Genomic DNA, 17,899 nt, shown 5'->3' with positions numbered 1-17,899 from the left:
TTCACATCGCAGACTACACTCGCGGCGGCATGGGATTCGTGAAGGCTGATCAAATGTTTCAAGAGGAAGTGACCGAACAAGACTTGGCAGTAATAATCCTTGGAACCAATGATTTGTTTAAAACAACTTGGGATAGAATAAAAAGTGCGTTGGACTCAATTATACTTAAACTTCGAAAGTGTAAAAATATTTTTATTGTGCAAATCCTGAAGAGATTTGATGTTCCTAAAATAAATAAACATATTACAAACTTAAACACTCGTATTAAACACTATGTTAAAATTCATCATAACATTAAAATCATAAATACAAAAATGATAAAATTCGAACACTTAAACCAAGATGGGATTCACTTGAACAATTCTGGTAAAAACAAATTGTCACATAAAATTACTCTAACAATGTTTGGCAAATTAAATCAAAACACTAAAAATAATGTCAACCGGAATGAAAGGTCCATCTCATTCAATAGAAAGAAACATATGAAGAGGGGAAGACGAAGTACCCAGTCTAACATTCAATCAAATACAGGGTACCCAAAGAGACCAATGAAACAGAGATTTGAAGCAAACTACAGGAAGCGTTTCATTTCAAATCAAAGCTCTTATATGAACAATGATATGCGTTTCAATAATAATGCCATCTCGCATGGTAGCGCTGATTACACATGGACCAACAGTCACGCCTGTCCATGTATTATGATGCACGCGCAGTCTCAAGTTCCAAGTTCATTGGAAGGAAGATTGCATTCTGTCCCAGTACATACCAGACCCTCTCACCCTGAGAACCGCTTCACCAGGAGACCTCAACGTCCTAAGCAGCGTGGACCGGCACCCATGAGACACGCCCCTTTCATACGTCATCCAACTTCTAGTAACACGGGATATGCAGCCCCTCCACACCCTGCTGCTACTCATGGTTACTTGGCCCCTCCACCACGTGCGGCTAACCCTGATTATGTAGCCCCTCCACCCCCTGCTACCAACACTGGGCATGTAGCCCAAGCACCACAGCATTGTCCATCAAATATCACGAATAGACCTATGCAACTGGATCACCCTGTAAATTATCATTCCTCTACCAATGCTAATGGTCATCAGTATACTCGAAATTTTTACAACAGAAGCAGAATGTTAACCATGGTATAACATGTGAAGTTACACAGCAATCAGCTGGGACCTTAGTCTCTACATGCATAACTCGGGTTCGATCCCCGTCCATGTCAAGTGCATCTTCAGTCACAAATAACAATGGGGATAGTCTAAGTGCAGTATCGGGGGTCCGAGTTGATTGTGTTAAACCAATAACTTCAATCGTTTACCAAAATGTTCGAGGTTTAAGAACGAAGACAAAAGAATTCTATGAATCTTCAGTAAACCAGGAACATGATCTAGTTGCTCTTACCGAGACATGGTTGGCAGAAGATATATATGACTCTGAACTTTTTGATAGTGAACAGTTCACAGTATTTAGACAAGATAGGGATAAAAATATAAGTGGTAAGACAAGAGGTGGAGGTGTCTTATTAGCGGTGAGCAATAATTACACTGCTGTCATGCTTGACGATTTAAACTCTAATAGCCCCGAAATGGAGAACATATGGGTTAAGGTCAAGTTAACTTATTTAACGCTATTTGTCTGTGTGATTTACCTACCACCTCTAGAACTCAATCGGAAAGGATATCTACTGGAGTTCTAGCCCCATGGACTCGATCGGGTCATTGAGTTCAAAATGCATTAAAAAAAAAAAGAAGAAGAAAAAAGAAAAAACAACAATATAGGTAACTAAATGTATTGATCATAAAAAAAGTCGAGTTTAAACTTAAAGCTCACTCGGTCCGTTTACTTATAGGTACTCAATAGGTATAATACACTACAATAAATCTCAGGTGCCATAGTACATATTCTAAGAAAAAAAAACAAAAAAAACAATCAATCAAAACATCTGCTTGACTACTTGAGTGAAATTCCCATTTGATTCGTTAGGTACCACCATTAAACCTTAATAAACTAACGTAGCCTTAGCAAGTACATTTTGTGCTTTCGGCGAATATGTTTTATGATGGTACTGTTTTCGTTGCTCCGATACGAACAATAGTTACATTTATATGGTTTATCACCAATATGATTGCGAACATGGCGTCGCATCCGGTCACGATAGTAAGAGTGATAGTTACACGCAAAACACATGTAGTTGAAAAGTTTGCTCAATCTAGTCGGGACAGGACAAGATTTACAATGTTTGACCAGATCTTCTGTGGACGGACTTAAAGTAGATGAACAGTGAATGCATTCTGAAATTTTTTTTTTTGAAAAATGAGAAAAAAATATTGTAATGAGAAAAAAATATTTCAAACATTATTGATGTTGTATGAATTAAATTATTTAATCATTTAATCTTCAGTGTTCTCTAGAAGTCTAGAACTCAATCGGAAAGGATATCTACTGGAGTTCTAGCCCCATGGACTCGATCGGGTCATTGAGTTCAAAATGCATTAAAAAAAAGAAAAAAAAAAAAAGAAAAAACAACAATATAGGTAACTAAATGTATTGATCATAAAAAAGTCGAGTTTAAACTTAAAGCTCACTCGGTCCGTTTACTTATAGGTACTCAATAGGTATAATACACTACAATAAATCTCAGGTGCCATAGTACATATTTTATTATATTGGACACTGCACACAGAAATTTCGTTAAAAAAGATACCCCCCCCTTTTTTTAATGTAATGGAAATTTGAAGGCAATAGATGAAATATTTTATAATTTATTTATACAACAGTTTAAGTATAGTTTGTGTTGTGTTATATGTGTGTCCGTCCGTTCACTCTTTGTCATGTACCTACCAATATAACTTTAATTCTCCCAATATCTTCGACATAACTTTGAAGCGAATAAATTCTGAGATTGAGAACAGTCGCAAGTTTTTTGTTAAAGTTTAATTCAATTGATTTTGATATTATTTCAAGTAGTAAAATTTTGAAAAGTGACAAGTGTGTGCAGTTTCGCATGGAGAACACATCCCAGGATCCATAATACAGATAAGTCCTGAAAAACTTGCTCTTTTGCGTTTTTTAACTTTTGCGTACACATTGTTTCAAGTATAAATTTTTCTAGTACATTTAGTACATTTTATGAATGAAATTTTATTAGGGGAAGTGACACTTTCACTTCAATTAATGAATTAGGTTTTACTCATTTTCGAACAAATAATTGATACATTGTTCTTTCTCAGGTAAGTGGTGCGGAGATATAATTTACAACATATTTATTTTACTAATTATATTTATTTATTTTTAAAATTATTTTTTTATTGCTCTCAATAGTCCCAATATATCATCTGATTTAAATATTTAATACGCTTTTATAAAATAAAATTTCACATAATGATAACTAGAATGAGTTATACATGTTAAAGCTGTAAAAATGCTCTAACCAAAACGATCGCGAGCCAATACCCTGAGAAGTTTGATAGTTTGATTGTAAATGAAACTAAGCAAATAAAATATAAAATCATGCAAATGAATAGAATAAGATCAAAATACACTGCGCCAAGCAATGAGAAAAACGCTCTTATTTTCCGGTTTTTGAGAACCCCCCCCCCCAAAAAAGGAGAGTTCCTCTAATTGCTTGGCGCAGTGTACATCATTACGATATATGCTAAAAATAAACATATAAAAAATCTGATTAATAATAGGAGGTAAAAAAGGTACTTTTGAGACGAGAATTTACATCGGAATGGTTTGCATAAGTACTATTTAAGTACAATAATTTGCCAAAACTAATTTTTGGCATAGTAAACATTCGAAAATATCCTGATACTTGTACTGATTGCGTACACTCCCAAAAAAAGGTGCACATACTAATTGCGTGACCGGACATGGTCTCCAACAAGTTGTTTGCAGTTATTAGTAAACTCCGTTGGAATTATTGTCAGACAGCTGCTTCAGAACTATGCAACATTAACATATGGGTTTTCAAATGAGTCTTTTGTGCCGTTTTGAAGGAGCATAGTTCACATTTAAATGGTTTCTCTCCCGTGTGTATCCTCAGATGGACTCTCATGTTGTCACGTTTGTGTGAGAAATATGAACACGCTACACACATGTACTTGTGACTTCTGTCCCGATAGCCCGTACCTTGACAGTTCTTACAATGTTCTAAAAGGTCATAATAGTCGACTGGTAACAATTGCTGACAGAATTGACAATAGTTGTCAGTGGATGAAAATTTCATGTATTTGGATGAGCAAGCTGAAAAAAGATCAAGAAATACAAGTATAATACATAGAAAGTAATAAATTCAACCGACATTACTTTTGATCCATGTTTCAATGCTATCCACCTCCTTTCTTTACCCACCTCCACATCACTACTCGGGTATACCTAGTAGGTTTTTTTTTTTTTTTTTCTTTTACAAGATGATGATAAGTTACCCATCATTTTTAGTGCAATAGTCCTAAACTAAAATGGACGCGGCACATAAGGGATCAGTAAGAGACCGCCTTAACATAATAAATACCCATCATTTTGCACAAGCGGCGCAAGCATACCCAAGCCTAACCCAGAGTATGTAACCACAACCTTAATCAAAAACTATGTGACTTTCAAATAAAGAGGGTGACACAGGTAACGTGAGGGCCATTTGAAACTTCGTAATGGTATGATAAAAAAAAGGTATACATTTATTTATGTATGTTTGAGCTTTACATGAACATTCAAGCTTTCTTTTCTAGCAGTGCTATGACCACAATAAGTACATTTATAAGGTTTATCTCCAGTGTGTTTTCTAATATGATATCGCATATGGGAACAATGGGAAGTGTGGTATGTACAAGTAACACACACAAAATTATAAGTCACATCTGATCTTGCAACATACTCACACGTTCGAGAATGAGTTAAAATATCTTCAACACCATTTTGCAAAAGTGCCTGACAATATTGACATGTTGTACAGTCTGAAAATCAATCGAAAATAGTGATAATACATACACCTACTTCATATTTTAGAGATACTTTAAGGTAACTACAGACGATCAGGCTTAAAGTACAGCATGCTTTATCAAGCCTTCAAATGCTGAATGATCAAATGATCATGCTGTCAAGACTGGCTTGCATTGTGGCTTGTGGCCTTGAAAGAAACAAGACTGGTCTCACACTGCACGCGTAAACGCGCGACTTTCAGCAGCGCGTTGTCTAATGCAAACCTATGAAAATGATATATGCAGGCAGAGTCTATTGAGGGTCTCTTTCTATCATTTTCATTGGTTTGGTTTTGCAGGCGCCTACGTCACACGTCTACCTACGCTTCCAATGTGCAAGCTTGATAGCCTGTATAATTGTATCCACCTTTAAATACCATAATGTTTCGACATGGGGTTTAGCTTAGATACGTGTAGAATAAAATAATCATGTAGATACAAAGTTCAAATGAAAAATATTTCATTTTGGCAATACTGTTGATAAATAAAATTATACTACAGTTGATAAAGTTAGTGTTTTGATTTAACGTGAAAATCAAGCCGATCTTTTCTTTTTGATGAATACGAACAGAATGGACAAGAATAGGGATTCACTCCAAGATGGCACAGTACATGTGTCTGTATATTAGTTCGAACAAGCGTGTGGTAACAGCAAAGGAAGCATACAAATCGGTAGTTGTAAGGATCTTTCCGGTCAACAAACTCACAAGATTGGCAATGTTTTAGAAGCTCAGGGATATTAGCGAGTAGTCGCTCCTTACAGTGAATGCAGGAGTATACTGAAAATAATAACAATATTACTAATGTAACTAATAAACGAGTTTAATGAGTTGCCTGCAAGGGTGCTCGGGACAGTTCATGTGACGTCATCGCATACGGGAGCGTATGCCGTGACGTCAGAGTTTAAGATTTACCGGTATTTTTAAATTGATTTACTCGGGATCTAGAAGTCGTAAAACATTTTTTCTGCTCTTTGAAACCTTAGCCAAGACAGAGCAACTGGTCTATAGGGGAATGATATTTGTGACAAACATTTAATTAGGCGAACACAATTAAGAATTCCTTCCTTCCTAGATAAAGACATTCGAACATTTTTCAGAAAATGTTTCCTGTTAAATGTAGTGATGTTTCATTCTAAGGTGAAATTTTAATTTTCCCTGTTGAGCAAAATTCTGGGAACAATTAAGGCATTTAAATGGTTTGACTCCTGTATGTATTCTTATGTGCTTTCTCATATTGTCTAGCTTATAGGTGTGGTAATCGCATAACCAAGAACATACATATTTATATGATATATCCGGGCGTGTCACTCGACTACATTCTTTACAATGGTCCAAGATATATTCTTCCAATATTTCTAGAAGTTGCTGACAATGTTGGTATTGAACGTAATCTGAAGATAAAAAAAAGTCAAGAAATATTCTTATACTAAACAACATAGCGGAAAAGAAAAGAGGACCAAATAGTAGAATAGTTCTTTATGTGGTCCAAAGCTGGCAAAAATAATAGAAAGTAAAAAACTCCAAGTCGATTTTACCCACTCGAGCTGAGACTCAGGCTATCAAGCTCGAGTATTTCTATTTTTACTGTGTGCATACGCATATAATGTCTCTTTAGGTCAGATGACTTGCTTGTCTTGTAATCACACATATCGCACACGTGAGGTTTCTTTCCCGTATGCTTCCTCAAGTGTATCCGCATATGATTTTTCTGATACGTGTGATAACTGCAAATGAAGCATACATATTTGAACTTGGAATCGGGTCTCTCTACATCAGGACATTTTTCGCAGTGTCTGAGGAGCTTATATTCGGATCTCTTGATTAAAATATTGCAATGACAACATCTGTAGAACATTTTACAGTCTGAAATAAAAGTATGTATTAGGAGATCAGTAGCTCAAATTATTATTATCATTTTTAAATATTTAATAATAATAAAACAGTACAACGACAGTTAGTCTTATTTAAACATGAAAAATATGTTTCAAAACTCTGTTCTGAGAAGGTTGAATTGAACTCAAATCTAAGAGTACAAGACAAAATTAAATTAGATAAATAAATAATAAAAATGCACTTATATATTGTATTTAGTATGTATATTGTATAAATAAAACCAAAGAAAAAGAAATGCTCATGTGCTATGGTTTATTAATATTCATTTGCAGTAGTGTAACGTAACATAATATCTTGTTCAAAATTTAAACTAAATAGGTACCTAATATTTCATTTCTCTCAAAATAAACACGCTATTATTAAAAAAAAATAATTTAGACGACACCGAAGCGAATACAATAGTCCGTCCCTTATACCTTTTTATTACTATTGTAATAATAAAGGAAGGACGGACTAAAAATCGTCCTTGGTTGTTGTTGAAAAACATCAACAACCAACTATGGTGATTTCTTGGTAAGAATAATACCACTTCTTGAATCAGAGTTTTTACCGGTATGTCAATATTGTCTGATAGAAACAAAAAGAAGTTTTGAAAATTTTTAGGTGTTATTATTTAAAATTTGTTCAAAGTTTCTTTTTAAAAATTATTTACGAAACAGAAGGAAAGAAGGATTTTTATATATAGGTTTTTAGGTGTTATTATTTAAAATTTGTTCAAAGTTTCTTTTTAAAAATTATTTACGAAACAGAAGGAAAGAAGGATTTTTATATATATATACAGTTAAGAGTAATATTAAACCTCAGCAATGTCTTGCGCCAACGTGACTCTTGAGACCCGCATTGGTCGTCGCACGGTAATCACAGCATGGGCATTTATATGGTTTCCGTCCGGTGTGCTTCCGAATATGACGTTTCATGTCTGAGTTGTACAGCGAGTGGTAGAAACACGCATAGCAGCAGTAGCGGAAAGACAAATCTGGCCGGGGTACCTCGGGACAAGTTTTGCTATGATTCATAATGCGAGATTCTTCGTTCAAGATGATGGTCTGACAATGAATGCAAGAGAGTATGTCTGTGAGGAGAGGAAAATACAAAATCTGGGTGAGCGCACAGGACAGAATTTAAATGAAAATGACTATTCCAAGTCCAAATCATCTTTCAGAATGCTTTACTTATTTTTGGTACTTCCCCTATCAGAGAAATAACATGGCGGACTTCAATTCGAAAAACGCGATATCTCTCGATAGGATTATGGGATTAACCTCAAACTTTTACCAAACTACTGTATCTTTTAAGGTTTTTCTCATGGTAAGTTAAAAGTTGGGGATTCATGTTGATAAAATGAAACCCAGTAGAAAATGTTTAACCTTGAATATATTGTGAAACTGTGTTTTAGTGTTTTTCGAAAATCCTTTTTTAAAATACTCTGTATATGATATTAGTAGTTGATTATTTACATATGTAGTGATATTAGTAATATTGTTAGCAAAGAAACAAAAAATGTTGGTATGTAGAATCCAATGTGTCAACAGAACTACTTGAATTTATTGAAATACGAGTAGGTACATATTATAAATATTAAAAAGCACGATAGGTGATTAAATGGTTCTAAGTGAACGAGATCAAGTTTGGTAGATAAAGCATCAGTGGCGTAGCGTCCATGTAGGGCGTGTATGGCGGCCATACACTCAAAATTTACTCAAATACCCTTAAATATTGACTTTATATATTTATGAAGAAGCATGTGCATGGCTTATGTAGTAATGTGCATGGTGATGGAAATTAGTGCCCTACACGCCTTACACTTGACTTTAGACCACGCTACGCCACTGTAAAGCATTTAATCTTTTGAAGATTCAGTAACTCTGTGAAACTCCATATGAACAGTAAGTGAAGTCTAAAGTTCCCATTCCTCCCTTACTGTTAAATAAAGCAGTCAAGAAATGTAGGTATGTCAAATCAAAATATGTAAAATTGAATGTATCAATTTTAAACAGGATCACGCAAGTGCTCTCCATTTGAACTAGAGGCGAGGCGTTTTCATTGCACACACAGAAAATAAAAAGTTTCAAATATTAAACAAAAATAAATGGAAACCTCTCGTCTCCTGTAAAACACATCCTTCAAATACTACACTGACTGGCAAAATTAGAGGAACGCTCTTTTTTTTTTCTCAAACTATTGTTCAGTATTGCATTCCCCCCTTTTTTTCGGTAAAATAATCAATAATGTTCTTTGCTGTAAAACTTATTCCACAAGAAAGCATAAGTCCCCTTCTTTTACCGAAATCTTAAATCAACCGAGGTCGTGTTTTATTTTCGTGTGTCTTTTTAGATTGGACTTCTGAATAGCCTTGTAAGAGCAATAGTTGCACTGATATGGTTTTTGACCTGTGTGTCTCCGAATATGCATAATCATGTTCTTACGATCACCGGTATGATAAGGACAGCATACACAAACATAGCGATGGGTGGCGTCAGGGCGGTGCGTCCAAGTGCAAGATTTGCAGTGATACAGGATACGCTTTTCACCTCCCCATAGAAGGCTCTGACAAAATTGACAAACGAGGGTAAAATCTATTGGAAATTAAAATAAATCAAGATTAACGTGAGAATACATCTCGTTCATAACACCTAATGAAATAGAAAGTCAAAGCTAATAAAAATTAATGAAAAAATAAATCAAGATTAACGTGAGAATACATCTCGTTCATAACACCTAATGAAATAGAAAGTCAAAGCTAATAAAAATTAATGAATTACCCCCGTATGTATGAAATCTAAAGATAAACTTAAGTTTAACTTAAGTTGAAAATCTTGCCAAATTTCATGAAATCTAGCCAGTTATCTCAAGAAATGACATGAAATTGGCAACATTGTTCGTCTTAAGTTAAACTTAAGTTTATCTTTAGATTTCATACATACGGGGGCAGACTGGAAAACCGAGAAAACCGGGAAAAGTCAGGGAATTTCATGGAGACTGGAAAAGTCAGGGAAAAGTCAGGGAATTTTACGAAAAAGTGCCAAAAATCGAAAAAAGTCAGGGAATTTTTCAAAGCCTAAAAAAAGACAAAGAAAGATTTCAATTAAAAAAGTATGCAACCATGAAGGGGCAACATATAATCTCTCAAAAATTTCGCCTGCGGCGCTGAAATTTTGTCTCTTCATGAAAAAGTTTTGGGAATATTTCAAAGCCTATAAAACGAGAAAAAGACTTTGGTCAGTAAAAAAAATATGCAACCTTGAAGGAGCTACTAAAATTTTCTCGAAAAAAATTTCGCCTGCGGCCTGTCATTTTGTGTTCTATAGAAATGTATTGGGGGAGCGAGAAAATTTACATCGGAATGGTTGCAATAATGTAAAAGTGTACTCATTCTAAGTACAATAATTTGCCGAAAAAACTAATTTTTCGGCCATAGTAAAACATTCGAAAATAGCTCCTGATCTTGTACTGTTTGCGTAGGCACTCCCAAAAAAAGGTGCACATACTTATTGGCGTGACGCTGGACATGGTCTCCGCAAGCAAGTTGTTTGCCAGTTATTAGATAAAACTCCCGTTGGTTATTTAATTATTAGAAATCTCTTTTAAAGCTAAGCCTTCTCACCTATTTCTTTCCTCCACTTATCGTAACTTGTAACTAGTTTTCATTACAGCCAACTTTAAATAATGGAAAGATACATAATAGTGAACATAAAGGGAACTAGAAAAAAGTCGGACGAGTAGGTTTATGTACTTTAAAAGTAGGTGACTGGTTGATAACAGTTAAGAGACAGTCGTAACAAATGGTCAGCCTGATAATACGTGGCGAAAGGTGTAAGCATTCGCTTGACAGTCCATGCCGATAGCCTGTCTTCAGTGTCATGTGGACACACATGGGGAAGTATAAAGAGTGTGTTGCGCGCACTGTTGTACTCTCAGCGAGACTCCTCACTGGTGCCTCTCTTTCGTAAATTTACACTTGATACGGAGGAAGTTTTGCCGTGTTCTTCTGAGTAAACTTTTGGGTATCACAATACAACCGTATCAAGACTTCCGTCTATCTCTCACTAAAAAAAAAAAAAAAAAAAAAAAAAAAAAACATTTTCCGATATTTCAAATCTGAACCGATTGCAATATTTTCTCATTACAGTAATAGAAATAAAAAAGAGCGAAATTCTAAGCAAAGTACCTACTTCGTGATGAAATTCATACGAAACAATTCTAATCAAAATTAATGATTTTATGGAATAAGTCTTTTTCGCTTAGCAACGCACCACGCACCATAGCTGTTGGGGTTTTTAAATCAAGCTTTTATGGGAAAAAATGTCATATTCAATTAGTAGATTTTTTGATAAATCTTTTCACCAAAATGTATTATTGTTAGTACTTATATTTGTTAGTAGTCTTTTGCCCAGGTGTATTAGAATGTAGTAGGTGTTAATAAAGAACGTGCTTTATTTCATTCACAGGTGATAGCACAATGCTAAAGAAAATAGGAATTCTCACGGTTCATAGATGAAGTTATAAATTATACGTACCTACCTACCTACTCTATTAGAAAAGTTGGTGAAAAGGTATTAACTCATTCAAACAAAGCTTCTACCAAGATCCAATACGTACCTACCTACCTACTCTATTAGAAAAGTTGGTGAAAAGGTATTAACTCATTCAAACAAAGCTTCTACCAAGATCCACCTAGATACCTACCACCTCCTGTTAACCATATGTCTCTTGAAGCTCTAAATAAATGCTTTGAGAATGTAGCTTCACAATTCAAAAACCAAACTGTTCTAATAATTGGTGACTTTAATATACCCAATTATTCCTAGAAAGTCAAAACGGGGGAGTACTTTCTAACATCATAATTATTTGATTCAATAATAACATACCTACATATAATTATAACAAGGAAAAACTAAAAGTTTCACGAGTCTAAGCAATGTACAGAAAAAGTAAATTTTCTAGACGAGTAAAAATGCACCAGATCTAAGTTTAATTTATTAAAAATGCACCAGATCTAAGTTTAATTAAATCTTCACTTGTCTAATGTTTTATTTTTACATGATTAGTTACAGCATTTTTCTGGTTACTCCTATACGGACAAAACGGACATTGGAATGGTTTCTCGCCCGTGTGTATTCGGATATGACGTCGTATTTGTCGGCCGTGCAATAGGTACATGTATAACACATGAACCTGTTGTTTATAGTGGATCGCGGCATAAGAGGGCAAAACATGCAATGGCTCAACAAATATTCACTGTCACTATTGAGAAACAAAGAACAGTACTATAGTGGATCGCGGCATAAGAGGGCAAAACATGCAATGGCTCAACAAATATTCACTGTCACTATTGAGAAACAAAGAACAGTACTTACATTGCTGATCTGAAAAAAAGAAATCACCATGAAAATTTATTTGAAGGGAATGGAGGGCTCCACAAAAACGCCGTGTATAACGGATGTGTCTACATGCCGAATATGTACCTATGAAGTTTAGGGTTTAGCTTTAGAATAAACCAAATGTGGCGGGAGGTGCGCGAATATGTAATTTTAACGGAGACAGTAAATTTAAGTTCCCTGATGGATGAGAAGAGAATATAAAAAAAAAGAAGATGCGCGAATATGTAATTTTAACGGAGACAGTAAATTTAAGTTCCCTGATGGATGAGAAGAGAATATAAAAAAAAAGAAGAAAAAAAAATCCACAATTCTAAACAATGTACAGTCAAAAGTAATTTTTTATTTTTACTTTCCTCAATCAAGCATTGATGGACAATTTTAGTTTATTTCATATCCCGTCAGAACCTGTGTCTCTAGTTTAAATTGAACCAACACAAATGATGAAAATTACAAAAAGATCTCCATAACATCAAGGAAATTTGGCAACCTTATGCACAACACTTATATGTTTAACTATGCGAACTTTTTCAGTACTGATATCCCGTCAGAACCTGTGTCTCTAGTTTAAATTGAACCAACACAAATGATGAAAATTACAAAAAGATCTCCATAACATCAAGGAAAATTGACAACCTTATGCACAACACTTATATGTTTAACTATGCGAACTTTTTCAGTACTATTATATGAACAATATATACAAGAAAATGGTTTGTCACCAATATGTTTCATAATGTGCCTACGCATGTTGGGACGGTGCTGTGTGTGATAGCTGCAACGAAAACAACAATATTTAAACTGACCCACTGGTCTCTTCACAGCATGGCAATATTGGGCGTGATGGACTAAATCTTCAGTGACTTTTAAAATATTATTTGTACAATGAAAAACATGAAACTGGAAGCAAAAAAAAAAAAAACAAAAAAAACAATCATCAAAACATCTGCTTGACTACTTGAGTGAAATGTCCCATTTGATTCGTTAGGTAGTACCACCATTAAACCCTTAATAATACTCAACGTAGCCTTAGCAAGGTACATTTTGTGCTTTCGGCGAATATGTTTTATGATGGTACTGTTTCGTTGCTCCGATACGAACAATAGTTACATTTATAATGGTTTATCACCAATATGATTGCGAACATTGGCGGTCGCATCCGGTCACGATAGTAAGAGTGATAGTTACACGCAAACACATGTAGTTGAAAAGTTTGCTCAATCTAGTCGGGACAGGACAAGATTTACAATGTTTGACAGATCTTCTGTGGACGGACTTAAAGGTAGATGAACAGTGAATGCATTCTGAAATTTTTTTTTTGAAAAATGAAAAAAATATTGTAATGAGAAAAAAATATTTCAAACATTATGATGTTGTATGAATTGCAAATTATTTACATCATTTAATCTTCAGTGTTCTCTAGACAGTCTAGAACTCAATCGGAAAGGATATCTACTGGAGTTTCTAGGCCCATGGACTCGATCGGGTCATTGAGTTCAAAATGCATTAAAAAAAAGAAGAAAAAAAAAGAAAAAACAACCAGATATAGTAACTAAACTGTATTGATCATAAAAAAAGTCGAGATTTAAACTTAAGCTCACTCGGTCCCGTTTACTATATAGGTACTCAATAGGTATAATACACTACAAATAAATCTCAGGTGCCCTAGTACATATTTTTATTATATTGGACACTGCACACAGAAATTTCGTTAAAAAAGATACCCCCCCTTTTTTTAATGTAATGGAAATTTGAAGGCAATAGATGAAATATTTTATAATTTATTTATACAACAGTTTAAGAAACGCAGATAAAATGTTAGTACGCTGCGCTGTGATGAACCATATACGAGTACATCGACATTGTGTAAATGTGTAGGTACTTGCTCCAATTACGTCGATTTATTGTACATCTCAATCTCAAATTTCACCACTATTGTCTTTAAGTCGTACAACTTTTAATGCTTTCCCTGTTTTTATCTCTTCAATTTTGACAATATTTCTATCCCATGGATTGTCTGAAACAAAAAAAAAGCAAACGTGCGTTTTACTTAGTTATTATCAGAGGTAGAAAGAATATTGGACTAATAAGGGGGGCTGGGGTTCGAGTCCCAGTGGCTCCTTAAAAAAAAATCACCCTGTATATTGAAATATTTAAACTTTGAAGTTGCAGCTGTATTCCTCTTTTGTGAAAATATAGTACCTATTTAATTATTGCCCCTTTTGTTTTTTTAAACTTACCTGATTTGATTCGCGTAACAAGCATGTTGTGTTTTCTTCGGATGTGTTTATGAACGGTGGTTTTTTCGTTACTAGAATAGTTACAATAAGGGCAATCGAATGGTTTCTCTCCCGTGTGAGATCTTATGTGACGCCTCATTTTGGTACTATAGTACGAATGGTATGAACAGCTGAAGCATACGTATCTGTAATCTTTGTTCTGACGACGTACAGACGGGCAAAGTTTGCAATGTTCCAACGCTTTTTCTGTTGAGGAATTTATTTCTTCTTCGCAATGTGTGCAAGCAATTAACGATTCGTCTGAAACGAAATTATATTATTTAGTTATATTACCTAACAACTTCATTGTATGGAATAACCATTTCGAAACGATTTAAGAAACATTTGTCACAAAGCGACGCGTCGAATTAAATATAAATTTTCTCGCTGATGCTTTATTTTAACATGTTTCGTCAACGCACTCTTTTGGGTCGTACTATAAGAACAGGCAACACATTTATAAGGTTTAACTCCAATGTGTTCTCATGGCACTGCAGTTATAGGTGTGATAGGCACAAGTGAAGCACACATATCTATAAGAGCAATCAGGTCTGTTCATATCACAGCATATTTTTGAATGTTGGAGTAAATTTTCAGTAAATGACTGCAAGGGTAAACCACAATATGAACAAAACACATCTGCAATATCGATTCAAATCATATTTAATTAATGTGAAGAAGAAAAATAATTTGGGTCTAGTGTTACCCAAGGTTGGAAAAGAAGAAGTTTTTCTCCCTTTATGTAGGTATTCAATACAACAGGTATCATGAGATTTGATATTTACGCTTCTAATTTACACTGGTGAAAAAGCCAGAGCTATGTAGTAATATTTGGATCCAACCCTCTCCAAAACCACCAGAAAAAGTAAAATAGGCTTAAGCCTCATGGGTAGAATTTAATTCTTTTTCTTTTTCTTCACCTTTTCCCGTGTACAGACGGGGTCGGCGTTTTTCGTCAGCCTCTCAATCAGCCCTAACTAGAGTACAATACGAACAGGACTAGACATTATATTGACTAGGATAAATATTTCTTTGGCAACAGTTCAAAGTTTTAAAACCTAGATACATATACTTATGTACTTATTGAATATTTTTATCATACAAAGTAAAAACTTTCAAACATTAGTTACATAATTATGAATCATTTCTTTACTATTGATATTCCACTAAGATTGGACTTATAAATGTGATGTTTCACTTTTACATGAGAATTCAGACGATCCTTGCGTGAAAATGTCAGGAGACAATATTGACATACAAATGGTTTTTCGCCCAAATGCTTTCGTATATGTCTTCTCATGCTTTCACTCATATAAGTATGATAATCACAAGTAAAACATATATGATTGAAGGATACATCAGGTCTGGGATACTCGCAAGACTTCGTATGTTTCAATATTTCTTCAGTAACTTTGTTGATGTTGCATAGACAGTACTGGCACATGATGGTTTCTGAGAATTTGTAAAAGAACAAAAAATGTAAGAAAAGGGTATTTTGCTGAGTACTAGGTGATTAAAATAATAATAGGTACTTGACTATAGTAAAAGAATAATTTATTATTATTAATATTTCTTGGGTCTCTCCACATTTCATCTACATGTGTGCTCACGAGGCTGGGCGCATCCCAAAATGGCCCGCAGTACGTTCAGACGAGACGGTCACCCATCCAGATACCTATACCTAGGTACTATTCGATTGTTTACGAGTGGATGCCCTTCCCTCTCAACCTTTGCTATTTCTTTAGCAAGGGAAATTCAGGCTGGTATACTCCCTGTTATAGTCCCCCCTTTAGACCATGGGTAGAATTTAATTAACTATGTTTAATCATTATATGAGTTTTCAAAGCGCTATTTTGTGTTGTACAGTATGAGCAAATGGAGCACTTGAACGGTTTAGCACCCGTATGTCTTCGAATGTGCTTTCTCATGCTTTCTCGTAGAAGGGAGTTATAATCACATGAAAAGCAAACATATTTGTGAGCGTAAGATGTGCGTAACATGTATTGACAATTTTGGGTATGTGCCAACAGCTTTTCGTTATCTGAATGAAGAATAGCCTTGCAACTCTTGCATTGAAATTCTGAAAGAAATGAAAATTTGATACGAGCACTATGTTACTTTATCTAGGAGGATATAATCAGGTGTCCTGTCATTATAAAAATAAATATATTTATCTTTATTTTTGCGATAGTATGACTGTTAGCTGTATATAAAATAAAGTATTTTTTTTTTAATGGGATAAAACAACAACAAATATTATAGCCAAGAAATATTTTAAATCGCAAGTAAGTGCCACTTCAAATTCAGGTTATTTTTGTTTACGAATAGAGGTTATGGAACATGTGATAAACAATTTATACTTTAGAACACTTTACACCTTGAACTCATGTATTTGAAGAAGGGTAACCATAACCACCGTGTCGTGGACGCTGGCACTAGAGTGATTTTAGATTTTCTGAACGATTGAAGCTTCAAAAAACCAAAGTAACACTTTATTAACAATTAGCATTGCTTTTTTCTACTTTACGATTTTGTTTTCATTCCACTGTGTTTGATTTTGATGTGAGTAGAAACAGCACTTCTCTGTGTGCTACTGTAATTACAGAATGAACATATAAATGGTTTCTCTCCCGTATGGGTTCTGATGTGACTTTTCATGTTCACAGAAACAATTGTGTGATATCCACATGCAAAACAGACATACCGGAATGAATGGTCAGGTCTTGATGGTGCAACACATATTTTGCAATGGTAAAGTAGATTATTGGTATCGTTGATTATTGAAGATAAACACCATTTGCAAGTCATAACTGAAAACAATACAACAACAATATTTTATATTCCTAACAGTTGGTTTAAAATACAGAAGACTTGATTATTAAATAAAACAATTGAAAATTCTTTGGAGTATAAAAATATCAATATAATTTGGAATGTAAAAAGGCATGACTTTAAATAAATAATAAACACGAGATCAGCAAAAAAAGAGATTAACATAAAACTTAGTCGAACAAGAAAAAATAAATAAAAAAATAAATAATAATAAATAAAAATATAAACCATTGGACAAAAATAGAAGGAAACAATAAATTTGTCAATGATGCTTTGGTTTGTGACTAGAGCATTTTCAACTAATTGTTTTGAAAACATAACTAGATAAAAGTGATAGAAGTAGAACCGAAAGATTGTTCTCTTTAGGATAAATACAAATTGAGGAAAACAAAACATAATTATGAAAAAGTAGAGTTTGACCCCATATGTTTCAAAATAAGCAACAAAAAATTCAAACTGCATTACTCAAAATTTTATGCTTCAGTTGCAAATGCAATTTCAAACTACCTTTGGTCTTGGTACTATAAATACAA

General features: G+C 34.2%; 3 protein-coding genes and 1 long non-coding RNA gene across 4 annotated transcripts; all 4 read right to left on the bottom strand.

Annotated features, from left to right (window-relative positions):
• Positions 1–3,577: 3,577 nt before the first annotated feature.
• LOC108252191 (protein krueppel-like) lies at positions 3,578–4,357 on the bottom strand. The gene has a single exon (XM_026822463.1). The coding sequence runs from the start codon at positions 4,232–4,234 to the stop codon at positions 3,932–3,934; it is 303 nt and encodes a 100-aa protein (XP_026678264.1). The 5' UTR covers positions 4,235–4,357; the 3' UTR covers positions 3,578–3,931.
• A 1,747-nt stretch (positions 4,358–6,104) lies between these two features.
• On the bottom strand, positions 6,105–15,513 carry LOC108252190 (zinc finger protein Xfin-like). Its single transcript, XM_026822444.1, has 6 exons — positions 14,496–15,513; positions 14,178–14,272; positions 12,235–12,243; positions 9,304–9,453; positions 7,680–7,998; positions 6,105–6,880 (listed from the first exon to the last, which is right to left on the bottom strand). Exons 1-6 carry the CDS (start codon positions 14,632–14,634, stop codon positions 6,516–6,518), a joined length of 1,077 nt encoding a protein of 358 aa, XP_026678245.1. The 5' UTR covers positions 14,635–15,513; the 3' UTR covers positions 6,105–6,515.
• LOC113466779 lies at positions 10,958–11,552 on the bottom strand. Its single transcript, XR_003391073.1, has 2 exons — positions 11,481–11,552; positions 10,958–11,402 (listed from the first exon to the last, which is right to left on the bottom strand). It is a non-coding gene; the product is annotated as an uncharacterized LOC113466779 (long non-coding RNA).
• A 15-nt stretch (positions 15,514–15,528) lies between the features above and the next one.
• LOC108252195 (Kruppel-like factor 18) lies at positions 15,529–16,227 on the bottom strand. Its single transcript, XM_017443410.2, has one exon. The coding sequence runs from the start codon at positions 15,976–15,978 to the stop codon at positions 15,676–15,678; it is 303 nt and encodes a 100-aa protein (XP_017298899.1). The 5' UTR covers positions 15,979–16,227; the 3' UTR covers positions 15,529–15,675.
• Positions 16,228–17,899: the final 1,672 nt, after the last annotated feature.

Source organism: Diaphorina citri, unplaced genomic scaffold, assembly GCF_000475195.1.
Source record: "Diaphorina citri unplaced genomic scaffold, Diaci psyllid genome assembly version 1.1 scaffold330, whole genome shotgun sequence".
NCBI lineage: Eukaryota > Metazoa > Arthropoda > Insecta > Hemiptera > Psyllidae > Diaphorina > Diaphorina citri.
The sequence above is the reverse complement of the archived record's forward strand: the minus strand, read 5'-3'. Positions and strand labels throughout refer to the sequence as shown.

Excerpts from the sequence above, each read along its gene's own strand:
- LOC108252191 (XM_026822463.1), bottom strand. The coding sequence starts at position 4,234 with ATGAAATTTTCATCCACTGACAACTATTGTCAATTCTGTCAGCAATTG.
- LOC108252190 (XM_026822444.1), bottom strand. The coding sequence starts at position 14,634 with ATGAGGCGTCACATAAGATCTCACACGGGAGAGAAACCATTCGATTGC. Across the intron at positions 7,999-9,303 it reads TCCTTATCATACCGGTGATC|ATTCTGTCCTGTGCGCTCAC; the intron begins GTAAGAACATGA and ends ATTTTCATTTAA. Across the intron at positions 6,881-7,679 it reads CGTTGGCGCAAGACATTGCT|CTACTGATCTCCTAATACAT; the intron begins GAGGTTTAATAT and ends TAATAATTTGAG.
- LOC108252195 (XM_017443410.2), bottom strand. The coding sequence starts at position 15,978 with ATGTGCCAGTACTGTCTATGCAACATCAACAAAGTTACTGAAGAAATA.